The sequence below is a fragment of the Dreissena polymorpha genome, chromosome 12 (assembly GCF_020536995.1).
Source record: "Dreissena polymorpha isolate Duluth1 chromosome 12, UMN_Dpol_1.0, whole genome shotgun sequence".
Lineage (NCBI taxonomy): Eukaryota > Metazoa > Mollusca > Bivalvia > Myida > Dreissenidae > Dreissena > Dreissena polymorpha.
Window position 1 is genome coordinate 44,110,508 of NC_068366.1, and position 24,154 is coordinate 44,134,661.

The window sequence follows — 24,154 nt, forward strand, 5'->3', positions numbered from 1 at the left end:
CGATAAAATAAAATTAGCCACAAACAACATCAATAAGTTTTTGCCTTCTTTCTCTATATTGGCTGCGTTTTTCTTCTGTTTCTATATTGACTGCGTTTTCCTTCTTTGTCTATATTGCCTGCGTTTTCCAACGACATCTATATTGACTGCAACGATGTCTATATTGGCTGCGTTTTATGGCCCGATAACGCAGTCTGCAATTTGCAGCGATGTCCATATTGTCTGCGTTAAAAACCACAATTCGTTCAATCTATACATACATATACATACATACATTTTATACATTTTATATAATTATGTTAATACAATTTTTATTACTCATGTGTGCTCATAAAATAAAATTATGATGTCTTCAACTTGATACACAAAATAATAAAATGTGTATAACTTTACTGCCATTATAGCGATAAAAAACGATAAGTTTTAAAATTGTATGGACCTTAACCACTTTCATAAATAAAAACCGTATTGATACAGTAATTCTCCAACTTTTTTGCCTTCTTTCTCTATATTGGCTGCGTTTTTCTTCTGTTTCTATATTGACTGCGTTTTCCTTCTTTGTCTATATTGCCTGCGTTTTCCAACGATATCTATATTGACTGCAACGATGTCTATATTGGCTGCGTTTTATGGCCCGATAACGCAGTCTGCAATTTGCAGCGATGTCCATATTGTCTGCGTTAAAAACCACAATTCGTTCAATCTATATATACATATACATACATACATTTTATACATTTTATATAATTATGTTAATACAATTTTTATTACTCATGTGTGCTCATAAAATCAAATTATGATGTCTTCAACTTGATACACAAAATAATAAAATTTGTATAAATTTACTGCCATTATAGCGATAAAAAACGATAAGTTTTAAAATTGTTTGGACCCATAAATAAAAACCTTATTGGTACAGTCATTCTCGAACTTTTTTGCCGTCTATCTCTATATTGGCTGCGTATTCCTTCTATTTCTCTATTGGCTGCGTTTGCCAACGATTTCTATATTGCCTGCAACGATGTCTATACATTGGCTGCATTGACTGCGTTGAAAATAACAACCCGTTTAATCTGTACATATACTTTACATACATTTATTTCATAAACAATTATGTTAAACAATCAAAACATATTATTATGTCTTCTTCTTGATACAGAAAAACTCAATGCGTTTATAATTAAACTGCCATTTTAGCGATTAAAACGATAATTTACGTCTTATAATTGTTTTGACCTTTACCAGTTTCATACATATACTGTTAATTAAAACCTTCGAATTATTGATACGGTAATTCTCTCGAATTTCACCCGTTTTGCCTTATAGTTTTATATCGTCCGCGTATTCCTTCTTTGTCTATATTGCCTGCGTTTTCCAACGATATCTATATTGACTGCAACGATGTCTATATTGGCTGCGTTTTATGGCCCGATAACGCAGCCTGCAATTTGCAGGCTGCGCTAAATGCCGCGTTTTATACTGACCCGTTTTGACCCTGCGCGCTGCGCTTATCCGCTTTTGGTTTACAAACAATGCATCTCATTTCTGTGATCGAAAATATAAAAAAAGAGAAACAAAAGCAGGAGCCAGCGACATCGCTCGAATTTATTCAATCTAGGCGACAAGACTGAGTGTTTGCAGAACCATAGGAGTATCGTTGGAAGAGACGAAGACAGGGTAATGGCTTAAACACACGAATTGTAAGTCATATTTTAGAAGCTACGATTAGTTTTTGGCAAGTGTTGCCTGTTTACAAAAGAATTTTAGCAAAAGTTTGGATAGGTATTTAGTTTTATTGTATGGATATTTTACTCTGCAAGGAAACCAGATACGCACTGATAACATAATTTGTTCATTGCACGTTTTAAAATAAGCCTTTATGCCCCTATGCCAAGATGTTCGTATCAATTTAATGAATTCGTTATAACTTATAAGGAACACTCCAACACGAGTCAAATGAAGCATGAAATAAATGATGAATGATTTATTTACTCGGTATATATTATATTATAAAATATACTGGTATGCAAATGTATATGTTATATTATGTAATCAATTATCATGATATGATTATATGATTATACAGTTTATTCCCTGATTTTAACATCAATTTTGTTTTTTCTTTAAATTGATATGTGATCAATTTTATCATCTAATACAAACCTTCTTTTTAAGGTATTTAGGAAGACGTGCCGGCCAAACTATTGCAAGTTTGACTGTTCAGCATAATGTTAGAACAACAAACTCTTCACCTATGCACGGTCATCAGCCCCCGCCTGGCCTGTCATTTGTGTCACAAGGAAGTACCACACCTGGTCATGTGTCAGGAATTGGAGAGATAACAGCTTACTTAGAGTATGCAAACAACCCTGTCTAAGCATATTTTAATTGATAAATAATATATTTATATTCAATAAGATTCTATGTGCTTCCTAAAGTTCATTGGTAATATAATTGCTTTATCATTTTTTTACCAGAAACTTTGTATGTTATGAAAACCAGAGGATATCCGATAGCTGGTTTGTTTTCTGAACCGTTCAGATAACTTGCATGGTGATTGGTCATGAAATTATTTCAATGCCATTCTCCTCCAATCTCTAGTTGTACAGTAATTGTCAGTTAGTGACTCAAGTATGATAACTTCATCATATAATAAGCTCATACTGGTGAATCAAGAAGCCAAGAAAAGTATTGGTAGGTTCATAAGTTTATACTGGTGAATCAAGTAGCCCAGAAAAGTATTGATAGGTTCAAAAGTTAATACTGGTGAATCAAGTAGCCCAGAAAAGTATTGGTAGGTTCATAAGTCAATACTGGTGAATCAAGTAGCCCAGAAAAGTATTGGTAGGTTCATAAGTTAATACTGGTGAATCAAGTAGCCCAGAAAAGTATTGGTAGGTTCATAAGTTAATTCTGGTGAATCAAGTAGCCCAAAAAAGTATTGGTATGTTACCTGATTGGCATGATATGAATAAAATAATGTTTAAAATAGCAAACAAATTTCATGATAAGTTTTAGTGTACATTTCAAAATTACAAATATGCTTATATGTTATTTCAGAGTAAATTGAAGGCAGCCAACAATTGGACGGTGGTGCCAATCAATGAAAAGAAGGGATACACGTACATGCACTGAGTACACAGAGATCATCAAGGAAAAAACCCTTCAATCAAAGTTCCTTTTTGATTCAGCTTATCCAAAGCTGATTGCCTCTACAATTGCCCCTTATATATCCACCTGCGGCTAATGAGGAGCTGCAATATCCAATAGGTCAAGGGCAAGCAACCCGGAAACAATATGAAGATTTACTCATACAAATTGATACATGGTGTATGTAACTATGTTGTTTTAACTAACTTCAACATACCATTATTATGAATTAAAAAATTGACAAAGCTGAAATCAATGATAAATGATTATGGGTAGGAACATGTTGTGTGAATTTGGCAGCATGGTTTTCTAGGATGTATACCATTGAGTATAAAAGTGCATGTGTAACCCTTGCTGTTTTTTCAGTCAGAAGATGACTTTAGTATTTGAAATGATGCTTGAATTTATTTGTGTAATATGAAGGCGTGACCAAATGTGTGACATTATGGTCGACTGTCCTGTGATCATCATGGTGATAAAATGTGATTTTAATAAATGAACTGCTTATAAACATAGGGCAGAAATATCATTGATAAAATACTGATGAACATAGCATACAAGTGCCCTGAAATGCCATGAGAATATGTATTTGAGTTTAAAGTGTGTACAGTATTGTGAATTTTGTTAATTGTTTTGTTATAAAAATATAGGATCCAAAGTATTCAATCATAGATTACTCTGAAAAAGAAGAATAAGTAAAAAACTTGTCTGGCAAATAACTACATAAACAATGGGCCAAGTTCCAGATTTTTTTGTCACAAGTCAAGACCATTAACAGAAATTGTTGACTCTTATAGGTGTTATGTATCATGATTTGTGTTAAGTTTTTTATGGGAGACCCATGATCAAACATGGTGAATTAATTGTTTTGTTATTACAATAGAGGATCCAAAGTATTTGATCATAGGTCACTCTGAAACAGAATAATTTGTGAAAACCTTGTCTGGCAAATAGCTAAATAAACACTGGGCTCAGCATTTTCCTGATTTTTTGTCACAAGTAAAGACTATGAAAAGGAATTATTGACTCTTTTAGGTATAAGCTACCATAGTCAATGTTGAGTGCGTGCTGCACACCACATTTGTTTATGTTCCATTAACAATTACATCAAAGCACAATGCTATATATAGATTATGTATTGTTTTTCATTGTTTATCAGTCTATAAACAACCATTTATTGTAATAGCCTTACATAAACTGTCATAAAGATGATAAAGTGCTGTTTATCCATAAATAAAAAATTGGTGGAATTCAGTAATAATTTGATCTGTCAAATGTTGAAAGTTGGAAACAGTTATTCAAAATGTTATCAATTATAGTTTTGTTTCATGAATATAGAGTATTATATTTTGTGTTCATTATGTTATGGATTTCGTTGTTTTGTTTTAAAATGTTTTAATAAATAACATGAAGAAATAAGAAGCTAGTTTGTTCAATTTTGATTTATTATTACATGTATTTTACACAGCAAAACATTACTGCAAGAATGTTAAGTGAACACCTTATTATAATACATGTTGAGTTCAACACTGAACACAAGAATATGCATCAATTAAAAACGACTCATAATACATTATTATATGAAACTGCATCATGATTCAAAAGTTAAAGAGCATATAGACAGCTAAAACCTTCATAGGTGAGCCTTGCCCTGGGAAAATGGGGCTTAATGCATGTGCGTAAATTGTCGTACGAGATTAACATTAGCTGATCATACCAATCAGGCAGACAATTGCTGCTTTATTGTATTTTTTGTTGAAAGGGAGAGAGAAAATCCAGATAAGGCGGATAGTGTTGCCCCTGATTAGCTTATGCAGTCTGCACAGCCTAATCTTGGACAACCTTAAGTACATGCATTAAACCCCCTTTTCCAAGAGCGAGGCTCAAATATTTATTAAATGATTGATTAAGTATTCCACATAACATCTTTTAAGAAACTTTCAGTAAAACATGTTTATTTGATGAAAGGCACTGCAAAATCAGTAGTAAATTCATAGTATTAATTTGTGTTACATTATAATACTTACATATTGTTGCTGGTTATAAATGTGGAAAAAGTTTGAATATGAATTGCTAAAATACATGTTAATTTTCTAAGAACTGCCCCTTTTATTTAAGGAATACTGTATGTATGCCCCTGTAATATTTCTGACAAAAGAACAAGATAAATAAATAATGATTAAAAGAACAGTAAACTTGGTTTTCATTTTGTATACAAAGGATAATTATGTTCTTATTATTTACACTATATTGAAAGCAATAAGATTACATCATTTAATAAAGAATGCATTACTGAAGCTTCAAATTTAAAACAACCGTTTATCCACTTAAATGTTGCAAGCATTCTTAAACAACAAGACTAAAAAAGCTGTTAACAATAATTTTATTAACTACTTCCTTTCAAAAAAAAGACAGGTACAGTTTTGTTGTCGTCCCGTTGAAGGTGTTCATGTATCCAAAGGATGTACTGTGATCAATCTGTGTCCTCCACATCTTCAGTGCCAACACATTGTTCCGGAACGTTTCCTGGATAAGGAGGGTGAGAGGATCAGTCACCACTTAACCCTTTTTCTGAAAAATATGAACACATAAAAAACTCAAAACCCCTTGCTAAATCTATCTATCTATCTATCTATATATATATATATATATATATATATATATATATATATATATATATATATATATATATATATATATATATATATATATATATATATATTAGCTGTTATTGTCCAACTTTTAAGATGCAGGAACATAATGGCCACTGTTTCGACAGTAAATGAGTTAAATTTTCTACACTTTTAATTTTAAGCTGAGACAATTACATGAGTAGTTTTACGTTTTCTATATTCATATTACAAGCAACAATAATTGATAAAGATAAAATGCATTACTAATTCGGTAAAACAGGCCCACAGACAAATAAAATATTTGATATAGATAAAATGCATTAATAATTCCGTTAAACAGTCCACAGAAAAATAACATATTTGAAATAGATAAAGTGCATTATTAATTCAGAGAAACAGGCCCACAGAAAAATAAACATGAAAAATGGGTCATATTCAACAACAGTAAACATACTGGTCTCTGGCTTGTACAGTATTGTCAGGCCATGCCACAACAAAGCTCGTCTTCATCATGTTCTACCAAATGGACAATTCTTGCAAACACATCATCATGGTTAGCTTGAGGATGGTCCCAGCTGGGCCAGGACAGGCTGTCAGTGATAACTGTTGACTGTCTGGCAGCAATTTCCTTCAACAGCTCCTATGCTTCCGTATAAGTAAGGTGGTCTATGATATCCTTGAAAAGACATTTCTGCATTTAACAATAAATGTTTTGAACATAAAGCTAAGAATTTGACACAAGATGTAGCTACATGTACATATAGAATTTTTTATTTTTCATGACACCATTTTTTTACATTCCTGTCAGATTTTTTTGTAAAATTTCAATATTCACATAGTGTAGTGTAGGATCATTTTTTAAATTCTTTGCTCATGTAGCAACACAGTTTTACATCCAAAGACTATGTTTTATATATCAACAATTAGTGCGTTGAACTGTGTTTTTTTCTGTTTCCATTCAAGAATATTGTGAAATTACATAAAAAAATTTAATGAAATCTCAGCTTGCCTGAATATCTGAAAACATTATCTACAAATTATTTCAATATTCTAAAATGAAATCAACAGAAAAAAAAATGCAGCTAAATAAGTATACCTTTTCTGTTTCTTGTACCAAAGTGACAAAATCCAGTGATCCCTTCTTCATAAACTTCTTGGTTTAATTATGTTTGTATCCTATTGAAAAAGTAAATACACAATTTAAACCACTTTTTAAAACTATTTATGATCTCTATTAAAAAAGTTAGTTGTAAATATGTGGTATTATTATCTTATAAGTTTTCTTCAACATTCAGGAAATCAAATCTTGAGGATATTCAAAACAATTTAAAAAAGAGGAATATCCAGAATATTCTTGGCTTTTACAAATATAATGATACATGCATTTCAGATGACCTGTCTTTGATTTATTCAAAATACTATGTACTGTTGAAATACACATTTATCAAAATATATAGGTGCTTTGCTAGATTAACAAAGAATATAAAGATAAAATACTTTAAATAAAGAAACAATAAGATGCACGAAAATAAATTGGGGCGAGTTGTCTCTTGGTTGGAGCGAGTGACCATATCTTTGATGCGAGTTTGTTTTGGGGCAAGTTGGTATTGGGGCGAGTTGTCTGGCGCCAGATACATGCATTTGATGCCATGAATTACTAAACTGTGTTACTATTTTCAAAAATATTTTGGTTATTCAGTTTATTTATAAAATAGCTGTGCAGAAGAAACTGATATAAATACATTAACCCTTTGCATGCTGGGAAATTTGTCATCTGCTAAATGTCATCCGCTGAATTTCTAAAATTAGCCATTTCTTCGATTTTTTTTCAAAGAATACTATCAGAATAGCAAACAGTTTGGATCCTGATGAGACGCCACTGTGGCGTCTCATCTGGAACCAAACTGTTTGCAAAGGCCTTCAAAATTTGGTTCCAGCGCTTAAAGGGTTAACTATGAGTTTTGGGTTTAAATTAATAAACTACCAGTACCATTCAAATGCATTTTACTTAGTAATAAATGTCATTGTCATATAACACACAATAATGAAAATGTCAATTAATGCACAGCATCTTGAATTGCCTGCCAACAAATAATGTTGTCACTGTCAGTTATGAGGAAAGAAAAAGATACTGTACTGTTTAAATAATCTCAGTACTCCAAGGCTAATGATAAATTTAATTTATTTGCGCGAATACTAAAGTTAATTCTGTATTCAACTTGGCTTTTAATTTTAGTCTCTGTCTGTAACTCAAGTGTAAACGAGAGAATCAGTATTTACGCGTTCTGTGATGTATATGCATATACTTATGTAACGAAAACGAATCATTTGATCAGTTATACTATTTTAATCTACTTTTATACAAAGAAAATCATACGCACTATTGAGTTTTACAATATAAAACATATTTTACCTTCTTCTTCCGTGTTTGACAATACAGATTCCGCCATATTTGTTGTTGTTGTTGTTGTTGTCACATTGCGTGTTTATATTTAAATTTACATTTAAAATCTATATTTAGTCGGGGAAAAACCGATCCAAGGGTCAGTGGTTCGAGCCTTGGTGCGGCTTACTTTTTTCTTTCTTATTTTAACTTTATTTTTGATTTATACTGGAGCACGTTATTTGCGATGTTTAAATTTATGAATTTAAAGCATTAAATGAAAAACTTCAAAAAATGCAATTTAAGTGTGAACAAGCCCCTTTAATAACATCACATGAAGTACGTTGTATGCTGCGTGGGGGTATGTGTATGATTGATTATGTCATCGATGATATCAACTTCCTATTACTTGATACTTTAACAATAATTACCATAATAATTACAATAATTAAACAAAATTAACAAGACACGATGGAATCCTCATTTTCATTTTTGCTGTTACCTGTCGACTCCAAGTAACGTCTGTATCTTTGAATGATAACTGTCCATTCATTAAATCATTCGGATGGGTACTAGTTAACGATTAATGCCAATTAAAGTTACAAGCCAGTTTGGACCAGATTTTGATGACTGCTTATATATACACGCTTCAGTCTTCTTGGAACGTCAACAAAGTCACGATGACATCCTGAATGTCTGCAAAATCATTACTTGGCAAAATTGCTCGACTATACACTTTTCAATATCCCAGAGACGTAAACAAAGTCACAGTGACATCGTGAGTGTCTGCAAAAACACAACTTGGCAACATTCTCGACTATTCACGCTTCAATATTCCAGAGACGTTAACAAAGTCACAGTGACATCGTGAGTGTTTGCAAAAAACTAACTTGGCAACATGCTCGACTATACACGTTTCAATATTCCAGGAACGTAAACAAAGTCACGATGACATCGTTTGTGGCTGCTAAAACATACAATGGCAACATGCTCGACTCTGCACGTTTCAATATTCCATGAACTTAAACAAAGTCACGATGACATGTTCGTGTATGCAAAAACAAGCCTCTACTACATGCTTGACTGTACATGTATGCATATTCATGTAAAGTCAACAACGTCACGATGAAACGTTCATGTATGCAAAAACATAACAATGCCATAATTTTTGTCGAAACACGTTCCAATATTCCTGGAACTTTAACAAAGTCATCATGACATGTAAATGCATTCAAAATACAAACTTTCTCTACATGCAATCTAGTGCGTAAAAATCAAACTCGTGCAATACAAGTATGATGTCTAAAACTACACGTAGACTATTTGTATGGCGGTAAAAAAATCATATGAAACATAGTATAAGTGGTATAACAAACTTATAACAGAGATATACTTGTAATGGATTATGCGCATCACTGTCTTCAACAATAATAAACACCAATTGTTCTGCCAAGGCAAGGAAATTGTGATATTATCACATAGTTGTCACCAATGTCACAAAATGTCTAGTAGCGATTTATGTCACACAAAATGTGTTCGGCTAATGGTCAAAAATGTGGAAACAAACTTGGGGACGAATATCAAATTTTTTTACAGAGTACGAATCAAACTTCTTTTTTACATCTGCTTATTGATTATATTTTAGGGAGCTTTTTCGCTTTATTTTAAATTATATCTAACTTTTTTAGATTTATATGTTCAAGCACTTCTAGCCATATTCAAGCACAATGATATTTCATGAATATACAAAGTTATACAATTGTTGAATTTGAAAAACAATATGTGTCAATATATCGACAAACCGTTTAATTAAATACGTCAGTTTATGTTAATAATGAGCTGAGCGTCATCTGGGATCTCTATTCCAATGATGAAACATGTGCATGTACATTTGCAATGAAGCTGATGATTGGTTTTACAATGTGGTACGACCAGACAGAAAATGATTTTAAAGACAGACAAATGCTTCCATTGATAACATTTCAGAACAAACCCCATTAAACTCTTATTTAGCCATCACTGTCGTGTAAACGATTGTATAGTTTAATTACAGGTTGTTTTTAATTTTTAAATTTTGTATAATTACACTTGAACAGTAAATAATAACTCATCGATTTATATTATAAAGTTAATTTGAAAGCTAGCATATCATTGCGTCGTGCGTTTTTGGAAAAAACCCTCTGTTTCAGTCGCAGGCTTTGTAAACGCCATTGTTTTTTATGCATCATCATCAATGGCGATAATATAAAGCTATTTAAATAAAAGCCGAAATCTCGTTAAAATTGAATCCGAATAAATTGAAATACTTTTAAAGTAAAATTGGATATTGTTTACATTTTATTTGTCAAACAAAATATGGTAATGAACAGTAAATGTGAAGCTTGCAAAACGCGGGTTTCCGATCACCACAGTATCACATGTAACACATCTGTGACTGTTTGTTAATGTTATAGGCGGTATTCGTAGAAAAAAGTACGATGAATAACAAACTGTGACGTATTACACTGGATGTGAGTATATAAATGCAGAGCAGAAGGATAGTATAATTCAGAATTGTTATGCTTAAGCCACAAGTCGACGAACAATTCGGAATGAAGTTACCAACGTACCTGGTAAGTTAGTTTAATATTGGTTCATAGTCGATAATGACTCTCCAAATGTTATCGTTATAATGTTTAAATAATAAATTAATGTAAGTACTACTACTACTACTACAATTACTACTACTACTACTACTACTACTACTACTACTACAACTACTACTACTACTTTTACTACTACTACTACTACTACTACTACTACTACTACAACTACTACTATTACTACTACTACTACTACTACTACTACTACTACTACTACTACTACTACTACTACTACTACTACTACTACTACTACTACTACTACTTCTACTACTACTACTACTTCTACTACTACTACTACTACTACTTCTAGTTGTACTACTACTACTACTACTACTACTACTACTACTACTACTACTACTACTACTACTACTACTACTACTACTACTACTACTACTACTACTACTACTACTACTATTACTACTACTACTACTACTGCTACTACAACTACTACTACTACTACTACTACTACTACTACTACTACTACTACTACTACTGCTACTACTACTACTACTTCTACTATTACTATACTTCTACTACTACTACTACCACTACCACTACCACCACCAAAAACAAAACCACCACCACTACCACTACTTCTACTATTCTACTATTACTTCTACGTCTACTACATTATTCCTATAAATTTATTTCCAGATGTTAGGGCATATGCTTGTTTCCTGTCGAGTTTGGGCGTCTGGTAATTATAATTATAATCTTCGTCATCATTTTCATAAATTGCATAAAATCAAAATACTAATAAAACTAATAATTGGGATTATAAAATATTAGTTTTTCGTTACGGAAAATGGTAATAAAAAAATCATGATAATAACAATTAAATATAAAAGTAATAATAATAATGATGATAATAATAATAATAATAATAATAATAATAATAATAATAATAATAATAATGATAACAATGATAATAATGAAATAAATCCATAAATTGAAAACACAAAAATGCACAAATAAATATTTAAATATATACATAAATACAAAAATGAATGAATATATACATGAATGAATAAATAAATGAATACATAAATGAATACATAAATAAATAAATACATGAATGTATAAAACAAATACGGCACCACCAATAACATTAAAGCCGTCAATGCTTGTCATCATCTTCAACGCCAGACACTATGTCTTGTGTTGGTTACCAATGCAAGCTGTTGTTGTAACTGAAACATATTATGAAATGTATGCTGTTTTATTAAAAATGCACATTTAAAGTTCAGCCAGCTTTTTGAAAAGACAATACTGATTGTATTGTATATAATGTTTGCGTCGTCGAACATTTTAATCGTTTAAATATAGTTATCCACATTAAAAAAAACAAAAACGTTATCCCAATAAAACCAATTGCTTTTAATTCTCAAGCAGCGCTAAGAGATTTATATTTTGTTATGGATGTGTTTTAAAGTATTTATTTATATGTGTTTGAATCTGTTATCAGAATGTATGGAAAGTGATAGCGTACGTTCTTTTTTGCGATACAACAGAGGTGACATTAATTTGATGAGTAATTAATCGTACCAATATGGCTATGGAGTAATTAGCACAGCCAAGTTATGTCCTCATTGGATATCTTTACTCAAAGGTTAGTTATGTTACCTACTTTTACCCAAAAATATGGATTTCACCAAGGTCAGTAAATCGTGTTTACTTAGATTCATTTTAATAGGTTATTTCCTTTATTGTCCGGAAGAAATGCGAGTAAATCATATATGTATTAACTGTATTACAAAAGCCAGATAAAATACTTGTCGAGTTGGGCGAATATATTACCTTCAAAGGGTGACCTATTTTCATGTGTATATTAGACAGTATAGCGCAACAAAAATCAAATACATCCTGCCGTAGTTTCGTGTTGTTCTTTTTAAACAAACTCTAGCATAAAAGTAATAGTGACCGTTCGTTCCTTATATATTTTACGAAATATTTTATAGTTTGATATTATGACGCATGGATTTAATTTAGTCCTGCTCTGACAATACACGCGTTATTTAGATGCAATTCTAACATTTATGTAGTAATATTTCATTTAACAGCAGTTAAACGTTGTTGCGAGGAGTCGATACAGTCGTCTGACTTAGCGTAGACTGATCAAACATCCCTCTATTGTATAATTATTGTTTACGTAAGTCAACATACAATGCGCAACGGTATATTATTTCTAAAGATTGAAACTACATATACATGTATATGATTATTTCGATTTTTGCAAATTCCAGACTGGGGATACACCGAGGAAAATGGTATGTTTTCTTACATTAATTTCTTTAAGACACGATGCATGTTTATGATCTGTGTAATACACACAGTTAATGTGTTTTCTTAAGTTCTAAATGTCTTCTATATATTGGTAATTGTGTTGAGTGTGTACACAAAATTATTTCAAATCATTGCGATGTGACATGCATATAATTTAATTTTCATATCAAGCGCCCCTTTACCGAATATTGCTTCCTGAAAAATGCATGTTACTTTTCATCTGACAGCAAATTATTGTGGAATTTGTACATTTTTAATAATTCATACCCCAATTTACTTTCCAACTCAGGACCCAAAACCTGGAAAAAGGATTATCCGATCGCCGTAACGGGCCGCCGACAATCGCCGATCAATATCGTTAGTCGTAAGGCGGAATACGACTCTGATCTCAAACCATTAAACATCGAATACTTACCGGAAGACGAGGTCAAGCTGAAGAACAACGGGCACACCATAGACATTCAGATAACCCAGCCAGGGTGTAAGCGCGTAGCAATGTTTAACGTAACAATCGTATATATGGCGAACGTTTCACTCAACTTAAGTGGGGTCGTTTCGGTTTTTTTTTGTATACAAATTGAGACTTTGGCTTGTGTTATTGGTCTTTGGTTAGTGAACATAAATTACTACATGTATTTAAGTTCAAAATTACTATTCTGACATTGTACGCATGAAGTGTTATGTATACACAGAATATAATATAATCAATGTGCATGTCGATGCTATTATTATGTCATTGATGTTCATAATTGTCCTACCTTCTAACCCCAGTTTTGACCGGTGGTCCCGTAGGCAACCAGCAGTTCAGGTTGGCGCAATTCCACCTGCACTGGGGAGCAGACGACACCCGGGGATCGGAGCATACGATTGACGGGGAAGCGTTCGCAGCCGAGGTACATCTGTGAAACCGTTTGTCTCGAAGTCTTCAAGGAATACGTATAATACTTTTACAAAACTTAATTGTGTGATAAAACATATTTGAAAACAGAACATTTTAATGTAACGTTAGTGATTTGAATATACAAGCTTACTTGAAAATATGATTATGTACATAATCACATTAGCGAAATAGAAATACAATCAGTGACTTGAATCCCGAACTATAAACTCGCCGACATATTTCTTGCATGAATCGTTAATCTTAACGAATCTTAATTAGGCTTTTTCCAAAATACTACTGTTAACATACAAAAACTAAGCAACAATTATTTTGCTTAATTACTTTTTGTATGTTTGGCGTGGTTTTATATCGTTTCACTAATCTGCCGATTTCTCTTGTGTATAATCATGGTTATTGTACGTTGGGCGTGATATTTTAACCAGTTTTTTGTTGGATTAGATATTGTAGGGCGGTAATGTCAATAACGTTAGGTTAGACGGAGTTTTTAACACTGAATTTTTGTGTATATGTAAGGTATTATGTAGCTATGTAGTTTCTGAGTAGTAACTTCAGTTAAGTTAGGGATATTGTGCTGAAATGTATGTCGGTTAAATGTATACGAAGGTTGAAATTGACTTTTGATCAACTAGTTCAATGTTAATTTTACTGCTACGAAAAAAAAATGTTCCCGCTCTATAACTTGAGGCTTGTTTTATTGCTGTGTTTCGGGGTGAGGGCTGGGCATTGTTTTGAATGCTGTATATTGGTAACTTACCAGCAGATTAGCTTTGAACTTTGTTATGTATTGTGAGTCCGTTGTAACAAGGACGTGAAAACTGCTATTAAACAATATAAAGAAATGCCAAATTACTGTGGTTTGGAGATATTACGCTGAAATTTGTGTATAGAGCTTATATGCAGACCTGTCTTAGTATTGCACAATTATTTGATTACATTACTAACTTGAACGTTATATAACAGGAATTGGTGGCATTGGCATGGTTCTCATAAAAATATGGGACCACATAATATTTCCGAAATATGTTCACCATTGCAGCTTCACATTGTCCACTGGAACACTACGTATGGCAGCTTCGCGGCGGCTGTGGACAAGAGCGACGGACTCGCCGTTCTCGGAATTATGATCGAGGTAGCACGTGGCGCACGAGAAGCCGGTGTGGTGGCCGGCAATTAAAGCGCGTTTCTAACTGTGTATTTATTTTATATTTACCAATCTGTATTTCAATTCCACAAGTTATTAGTTGTTGGTGACAAATCAGTGATTTTGAATGTATGTGCAATTATAAAAGAAGCTTTTTGTTATAAGAAATACGATCCTAAAAAATACTGTTTAATACATTTTATTAGCGCCCCGATAGAACAATGTGTTCTTGCAATCGATTGTGTTAAATTGTATTTATATTCTTAAATACTATTGTATTGACTATTGTATACTATATAATGTTATGTTGTTCAACCAATTCAAGTGACAGAAAATATTCAGTGTATCTTTAATAACAATATGAAACTTGCTCATGATACCAACATTTGTAAGAACAATAACTTTGCTAGGTAAAAAACAAAGTGGTGGGCGGTAAGTAGATATCTGTTAAGAGTATTAAAACTAATTTAATAAACCGGGACACACATAAAACATATGCGTTATGCTTGTATTCTTTAATTAAAGTTATTTAATTATATCGAGCAATGTATCATTGAACTTAAGTGTACTTTCCGTTGCATGCAGTTGTAGAAAAAACTACTTTTCCAAGCACACCGGTAATTAAATTGACGCTTCCTCCTCATCATTTCAGTCCGGTGACGTGCATCCCGGCTTCTCCGTCGTGTCGGACAACTTAGACGGGTTAATCCAACCTGGTAGCACGGACACCATCTCCAGCTCCCTTGACCCTACCGACCTGTTGCCAGGTAAGCCAGTTCCAGGCGAATTCACAATGGAATTTTGTGTCTTTCCTTTGTCTTTTTTCCTTCTCCTTCACATATTGTTTACATATGACCCCACAATCACCTCACCTTTTCATGTACGGTATATATTCTCGTATTTCACCTCTTCTCTTTCTGTATCTTCCGATTACTATTTTGGACTCTCTCTTCTCTTTCTTCCTCATCATCATCCATCTCTAAGAAATAGTTTTTTCTTTTGCATCATCATTGTCTTTACCTTCGTTTTATTCGTCTTCTTGTTCTCTTATTACTCTCATTCCTCGCCTCCTTTGTCTTTCTAGTACACATCATTTTTTCTTATTATTATTATCTGTGGTATCATTTGTGCGGTGTACGTAAGATATTTTAAAACGACGTCGTTATCACACGTTACGTTACGTCGGTATTGCAGACAACATCGACGACTACTGGACGTACGAGGGCTCCGTTCCAATCCCGCCACTCTATGAAAGTGTCCGGTGGATTGTGTTCAAGGAACCCGTGGAATTCTCTCACGATCAGGTATGCATCTATAGCTGTATTTGAATCAATGATCTTAAGCTTGGTTCCAACTTAAGTGGGTTAAGTAAGTTAATTATGTAGAAGTGCTGGGAAACTCCTGCCCCTCTCATTATGCAGCCTATATATATATATATATATATATATATATATATATATATATATATATATATATATATATATATATATATATATATATATATATATATATATATATATATATATATATATATATATTATAATATGATCTGACTTGGATATTAAGTTTCCTTTAAATAAACTCCCATGTTCTGAAACATTCAAAATTCCATTTATGATAGAGCCTCAAACCTTTAATGGTTAAAGGATCAATAACAGATGGTATATATATATATTCATTGCTTTTGAACTCAGTTGCAAACCAAGGCAAGTGTTTGAAAACAACATATACGCGAGTCGTTTAATTTTCTTTTTTTCTAGAAATTACACACTTTAATCTGCATTTCAGCTGAACGCTCTTCGTAGTCTCATTGATTCAGATGGCAATCCCATGCAGGACAACTTCCGACCTCCTCAACCAAGAAAAGGGAGACAAGTCAAGGCTTCCTTTCAATGAGAACCAGTTCTGAATAACTTCCCTTACATTATTGAAAGTGTTTACAACAGCAGACATTGGAAATGGTGTATTTATTGGATGCATAAATACGGTCAAGTTACGCATTATAATAGTGTATTACTGTTTTCATAACACATAAGTTGTATTATGAAACGAGGAGCCCATCATGATCAAATACAACTATTTGTGCAATAGTGTGTGTGGGCAATACACACACGAATTGGCATTGCATATCTAAGATACTTAAATACTTATAGCATTTCTCTGTAAACACTCATTGTTTATTGAATTATAAAAAAAAATGTCTGTCTGATGAAGAATAATTATTGTTGAAGGGATGTTCGTGTTTCTTTTTTGTATCTTTAAACTCTATCTGGGGTTTTGTTTATTTAGAAAGATACAGGCACTCATCATATTGAGAGCTGATCACTTTTTGAGAAATATGACATGACTCTTAATACTCTTTGAGATTGCGACATAGTTATATTCTTCTCGTTTGTAGCAACGGGAATTAATGTGTGTGTTAACGATATATCTATAACTGTGCAACATGATATCAAAATACCACACTCTGTAGGAATAGCAGGATAACACAGTTGAGAATCGTATGCTAATTTCCCGTGTCTTAAACTCTATGTAGCGAAATGATTTGATTTCAAAAAGTTCTTTACTGTATAATGACTGCAGATTTTATGTCATCAATAAGGAATTACAAAAACATCCATTGATTTTACACATCGACATCTATCTATAAGACTTAAAAAGCAATTTGGATTAACATACATTGTTTAAGAAGAGTTCACACATTATATATAGTTTGGCTGACTTAATTATAAGTATTATATTTAAATATTCGAATATACATCTCTTAAACCTGTTTAGTTACGTAATAAAGTGTTACACACTGAATTAAACATTAAAATAACATTGATTATTATCGTTTAAACTTCAATTGATATCATTGTTTCTACTTGCACTTCACAGTTTGGCAAAAACATTAATGTAAAACAATTAAATGCGAAAAATACTTATCAATCCGAAATCCCAACGAGAATATCATGTCCAGCATACACTTCACTTTCGGTCTCTTTGATGTAAGCATTAACTGATAGCACGTTAACATAAACTTACTTTTATAGCATTTAACGTAGATCTATATTTGCATAAATAAGGCTTTGCGATTTGTTGTGCGATTTGAACGCCTGTTTTTTTTCGAACTTGCTGAACATACACCATCGCGTCCGATATTATTTTTGTTGGTGCCAGTCGTTCTTTCAACGTACAAGCTGGGTACCAGGCTAGCGACAACGGATACATACGGAATATTACGCTAGTCAATTGTTATAAGAGTTTGTATTCAGTCGAGTGGCTTGTGTGATGACGTATCCGCCTCGAGTGTGATGCGAAAAAACACAAGCCACGAGACTGAATACAAACTCTTCGAACAATTGACTAGCGTAATATTCCTTTTATTATATACACAACTAACGAAAACAGTTAACAATTGTAATTTTGCTTTAACAAAAATGACAAAACAATGACTTCAACGGTACGCCATAGGTTATTTAAGACGCGTATGAATACAGTTTATGTAAATTACCGTGTAAACATTTGAACCAGGAAAACACAGGATTCCGACACGCTTACATTAATTACATCGTTAATCCAGTGTTTATAACAACTAAGTTGATAACATTGATTCGATGTTTATAACAAAAGCGTTGAAACGATATGCACTTCCACTTCTATTCTTCCATGTCTCTATCAAAACTTATTTTAAACGACACTATCTTATTGTATTCCAATCTAAATTTATATTGATGCATGATAAACACACACTCTGAAAAACGTTCTGCATTCGTTCGTTTTAAACAAATAGTTAACTGTTAAAAAACACCACGTCCGACTGTCCTTAAATTCCAGAGAGTGAAAATAAAACTATTGTATTTTGTCACAGAAATGGCGTCACACGATGTACTACGTAATATATTGAGTAATATGGGGGGTTTCCTATTTTCGGTGCGCGTAATGTGACGTCATTAAATGGATCGAAGAAAGTAGTCCGGCTAGTATGGTAATACGGAATTGGAAACGGCGAGTAGTACGGGATTTTTTATTTCAACGATTGATACAACCTGTATTTTGTTAAAAGCATTAAACAGGTATATAATAATGTCCTTTTATCGAATCCTAAAATATTACATCTTAAAGCAAAACACTTACACATTAAGGACTGCGTAGTGATGCACTGTATCATTCACTAGACAATCCTTAATTTGTTTCATTAATGTAAACTTTCAAACACGTTTATTCAGAACGTGTATTTGTAGAGCATATGTTTTTCCTTCCTAATATTATCCACCCACCCCATAGTTCGTGTTGGGTTGAGTGGCGATGAGCTAGATTGGTACACAAAAAATTCCACGAAAAATCAAGAACTCCAATGGGAAAACCTATAACCATAACCATAGAAATACTATCACAACTTAAAAAGAAACACATCATTAACCGATCCTCTGGCTAATAAGAGAAAATATATATTTATATATATTTATGTATATTAATATTTAACCAATTTACAATGTTGCAGAAAAGCACTTTGTCGAATATAACAATCATAACGGTATAATTGGTCCGTGTATATACCGTCTTTTCCATTTTCATTTTGCATTCAACACAATGAAAAACATGAATTTAGTTCATTTCCCGATTTTCTTATAACCGGAACAAACATAAAAAAGCAAAAACAAAGTTGAGTTCTTTGTATCGTTTTTCGGTGTACTAATAGCAGAACAAAACACAAATCTTATTTCCCTATTCATATTTCGTTTCAAATTTAATCATACTAAAATCAATATTTGAAAATTGAAACACAGTGCCTGATTCAATTTACCGTTCTTAAATTGATACAACGGTATACGGAAACGAGGGGCGCTCCGCTGTTTTGGGGAGATACGTCGTGATTTATCTTTTTTGCGAAGTGTTCTCCCTTAGATCTTATTTTTTTTTATTTAATAAATGGAGACAATTATAGAAGAAGAAAAGTCGAGTCTTGGGAAAGCTATTGTTTGGAAAATAAATAGATCCTGTAACATTGAATTATGATACAAATGTACAAGTCTGCTGTTGTTTAAAATCATTGGATTTGAGTACATGTATAACATGCATTTCGATAATCATTGCACAATAAGATATCTTCTTCAAGCTTAGCTTTTCTCATTAAGTAATTAAAACAATTAAATTAGTTACTACATTGTATGAATATCTGTTTAACCAATGAAAAAAGCCCCACACTATTGCTAAAAATATAAATTCAATTAGTATGGTGAACAATACCCCTGAGAGCATAGATTGCCTCGTGAAGCTCTGTCACGGCACGTCGCGTGCCGTCCTGGTGGACTCTCGTACCACGCAGATCTTGCATCAAACCAGTGATTTGCAACAAGTTGCAAACATAGGATGCGACACTGTACATGACTTTCACACTAAATAGTGTTATAAAGTTCAGAGCATAGGTTTTAACGCCTTAAGCAATGGGTTAACGAACTGTGTTCTTTAAAAAGTGTTTCTTCTCATTATCTTTGGTGCTTCCTTTATAGGATAAATAAAATTTGCGTATAAAAATTATACAATTATTGTAAACTCTTTTCTAGACAATTACATTATAGTAATAGAAAAATCAAAGCTAATTAAAATCCATTATTTAAAATACCATATAAGTTACAAATATGACTATGTTAAAAATAATTAATTTTATAAATATTTTTTTTCCGTAGGTTTTCTCCACTTTTGGAATGACTGTTTAAATGTACTGGATGTGTATAAAAGGAATAAAATAATACATTTCTCGACTATTGCATGTACTTTAATAGATCACGCAAGCCAACGCTTGTTTGATGGCGCGTTCCTCTTTTCTGCTCACGACCGTCACCACTTGAATAACTTATCAATAAAAAAATCTCTGAAACTCGTATATATCTTTGACTCAGCAAATCAAACACGTATAGTACACGTTAGATATACAAGCTTTTCTACAATGGTATTCGAGTAGTTTCTATAGGCGTGACGCATGCTATTCGCTTTTTTTATGAAACCTAACGTTAAAAGTAATTTCTTTAGCGGCGTTAAAATATCTTTGGAAGGTAAAAATTTTGTTAGCTTTAACTTAATCTTGAGCGCTCTTTCCGAAACATTAAATATGTTGTTTAATTACTTATTAAATGGGCACATTTATCAATAATAATATTATATATACTATTTCAAGCGCAAAACGGTTTCATGTAAGGTGTTTGGTTATAAATCTTTCAGAGCTAATATCACTTGACATATCACCGTTCAGTTGTGAAATGTAACATGTATTTGTACTTAATCGATTTGGAAATTATATATTATTGAGTTTCGTTATATGACGATTGAAACGAAATTTGAAGAGGGAAATACATTTCGTATTTTGTTTTATAATTAGTACAATGAAAAACGTAAAAAAAAGACGTTAAGTTTGTTTTCGTACTATTTGTTTGTTTCGGTTATTAGAAAATCGGAACAGGAACTAAAATGCGTTAATTTTCATGCTTTGTGTCGAATTCAAAACGAAAAAGGAAAATTCTATATATACCCGGACCATAATTGCGATGCAATTATTATGTTGTCATTACAACAGAATAAAAATCAATATGATCAAGCTGTGAAAAGCATTTTTTTTTTAACAATCATCGGTATATCCTAAATTATATTTTAGCATGTCTAAGGGCTATTTGAAAAATCTCTGACCGATTAAACGAATAAATGAAAAAGGTCCACCAAGTAACTACATTAAGTGACACAAAATGAAAGTTTGCAATAAGTGTTCGTTATTGAATCAAAAAGAGTTAAACCAACGGTGTACTTTAAGTAAGAAATTTACTTCAACAGTATGTACAGATTTGGTATGATAATAACTGAGATAAGGTTTATGTGAACATTTGTGTTTCAAACAGATAATAAAAACATACTCCATGCATTTGTTTTCATTTAAAATGGTAATACGCGTAATGTGTAAATAAGCTTAGACTAAACACTTACACGTGTTTGCCTTATGGATTTATTTATGACAACTCATCGATTGACCAGACGTTAAATCTCACCCTTGGCCAAAAAATGGTATGTCATTAAACATTAAAGTGTATAAATAAATTAACATTTTAGCATCAATTTTAAAATAAAAAAACAAATGCAAGCGGATTTGTTTCAGATTGAATATTATTATTTATTTATATTATTTAACTACTCAATAATTATATACAGACCAGAGTATCAGAACCGTAACTTTCTGAGACACATTGACGTGAAACCATAACGAGTAAAATCTACATTTTCTTTAAAAAAAAGCTTTCGGGATATAGCATCACATGTTTTTGCAGTTTAATAATCGTCGTACAATTTAGAAAGAATCTACACTAACTATACTAGTCAGGCTTTTTATTTAAAATGGTAATTGAAATGCTCTGCATATAGTTCTCGTTTTTGATATTGTGTCGATAATATTTGATTATTTGTCTTAATCATTAGTTTCAGTTTGTTTGGTTGAATATAATGCATCAATTCATTTAAGAATATATGGCAAAAGCACTGCCCATTTGCAAATCTCTGAACAATACCTTTTCAATATAATAAATATCTTCCCAGCAGCTTAGAAAAGCAAGAAGTTTGGAAACAGGCATTCAGAGCATACTTTATAATATTTATCTATTCAGTCCCTCATTTGAACATGTAAATAATAAAAATCTAGTATCCGTATATGCAGGTATAAATGCAGGATGTGTACTTACTCATTTATACATGTCAACGGATTAGCCCTTTTCTCTTATCATACGAATAGGCATAATACTATTATACATTGTCATGAAAATGATATACACAAATAGGCATGTGAGCATTCTTTATTGCTTCGGTTTTTTATTCATTTTTAAACATAAATTGTATACAGCATGTGTTTCATTTGCAAACAAAATGGTTTTAACAAATTATACAGAAAAATGCGTAAAAATTGTTTACACTTTGGTTTGTAACATTTCTATCAGTGTGAACAGTGTGTGTTCTGTTATAAGTAATGAATGATGTTAAAAGATTTAAAAAGAAAACAAATACTAAAAACATATATGAAATGATAAATTAGCATAATGAGAAGAGCATATATGTTGAATTCTTCTGGTAAAAACAAAAACAAAAAAACGAACTGATCAAAATTTGTCGCACTCACACATATCAATACTTCAGACACTTTTAAAGAGCAAGCTATATTAATTTACAAGTTTTTAAATTCAAAGTTAGTGCGAACAGTTACGTAAAGAACAAATACCTAAATGATGCTATCATTAATTTAATACCATTATCTACATTATATGCAAACACTTATCCAAGTTGATTGTTTATTAAGCTTTCATTTTTCATTAAAACATGTTTTATTTTAAAATAATAAATATTTATCGTTATAAATATAACTACACATGCATATAAACACTACATCACTTATGGGAAAATGTAACCCCAGTGAATCAATACCGGGTATTATCGTCCAAATAATTAAAAAATATTTTCAATGAAGCTTTAACTCTACATATGTGAACATGTGTGTGTATCAATCTGTAAAATGGATTTTTTTTTATTACAATTTTTCAACAACAGTCGTCCTTACAAAACATTTAATGTTAAGGACAAGCAAACAAATACTTCTGACTAAGAAAAGAGTTAACATGTCTCGTCGATTTAAAATGGTAAGTATTAAGTAATCACATTCGGACAAACGATGCCTTTCATCGATAATTTGCCTATGAAACGTTTAAAATCACTTTAGATTGTAAAAGCCTCAACAGTTTATTAAGCATGACACTGTATTTCTATCAGTTTTTCTTTTTTTTCTTTCAGATCATCTTTTAGATAAAGATTCTGTTTCATTTATTGTATAATCATGTTTCATCTATGTCAAATATTATACTGTTGTTGGAAAAGCATTTTCCTTAAATACAAATTACTATGTGAATACGTGCTTTAAATGATTCCATAGAAAAAAGCACCATCATCAATAAAACCATCATTATTATCATCGCTCATGTCTTTTCTTACACATAATTACATGAAGACAAATAA

At 31.9% G+C, this 24,154-nt stretch overlaps 1 protein-coding gene and 2 long non-coding RNA genes across 3 annotated transcripts; 2 read left to right on the forward strand and 1 right to left on the reverse strand.

The window, feature by feature from the left end:
* Positions 1-1,528: 1,528 nt before the first annotated feature.
* LOC127853615 (uncharacterized) lies at positions 1,529-4,432 on the forward strand. The gene is made up of 3 exons (XR_008036697.1): positions 1,529-1,700; positions 2,176-2,355; positions 3,061-4,432. It is a non-coding gene; the product is annotated as an uncharacterized LOC127853615 (long non-coding RNA).
* Positions 4,433-5,641: 1,209 nt separating this feature from the next.
* On the reverse strand, positions 5,642-8,235 carry LOC127853656 (uncharacterized). The gene is made up of 4 exons (XR_008036709.1): positions 8,197-8,235; positions 6,880-6,959; positions 6,238-6,459; positions 5,642-5,721 (listed from the first exon to the last, which is right to left on the reverse strand). It is a non-coding gene; the product is annotated as an uncharacterized LOC127853656 (long non-coding RNA).
* Positions 8,236-11,442: 3,207 nt separating this feature from the next.
* LOC127853895 (carbonic anhydrase 2-like) lies at positions 11,443-17,358 on the forward strand. Its single transcript, XM_052388697.1, has 8 exons — positions 11,443-11,505; positions 13,052-13,075; positions 13,381-13,572; positions 13,863-13,984; positions 15,029-15,121; positions 15,786-15,900; positions 16,328-16,437; positions 16,922-17,358. Exons 1-8 carry the CDS (start codon positions 11,463-11,465, stop codon positions 17,027-17,029), a joined length of 807 nt encoding a protein of 268 aa, XP_052244657.1. The 5' UTR covers positions 11,443-11,462; the 3' UTR covers positions 17,030-17,358.
* Positions 17,359-24,154: the final 6,796 nt, after the last annotated feature.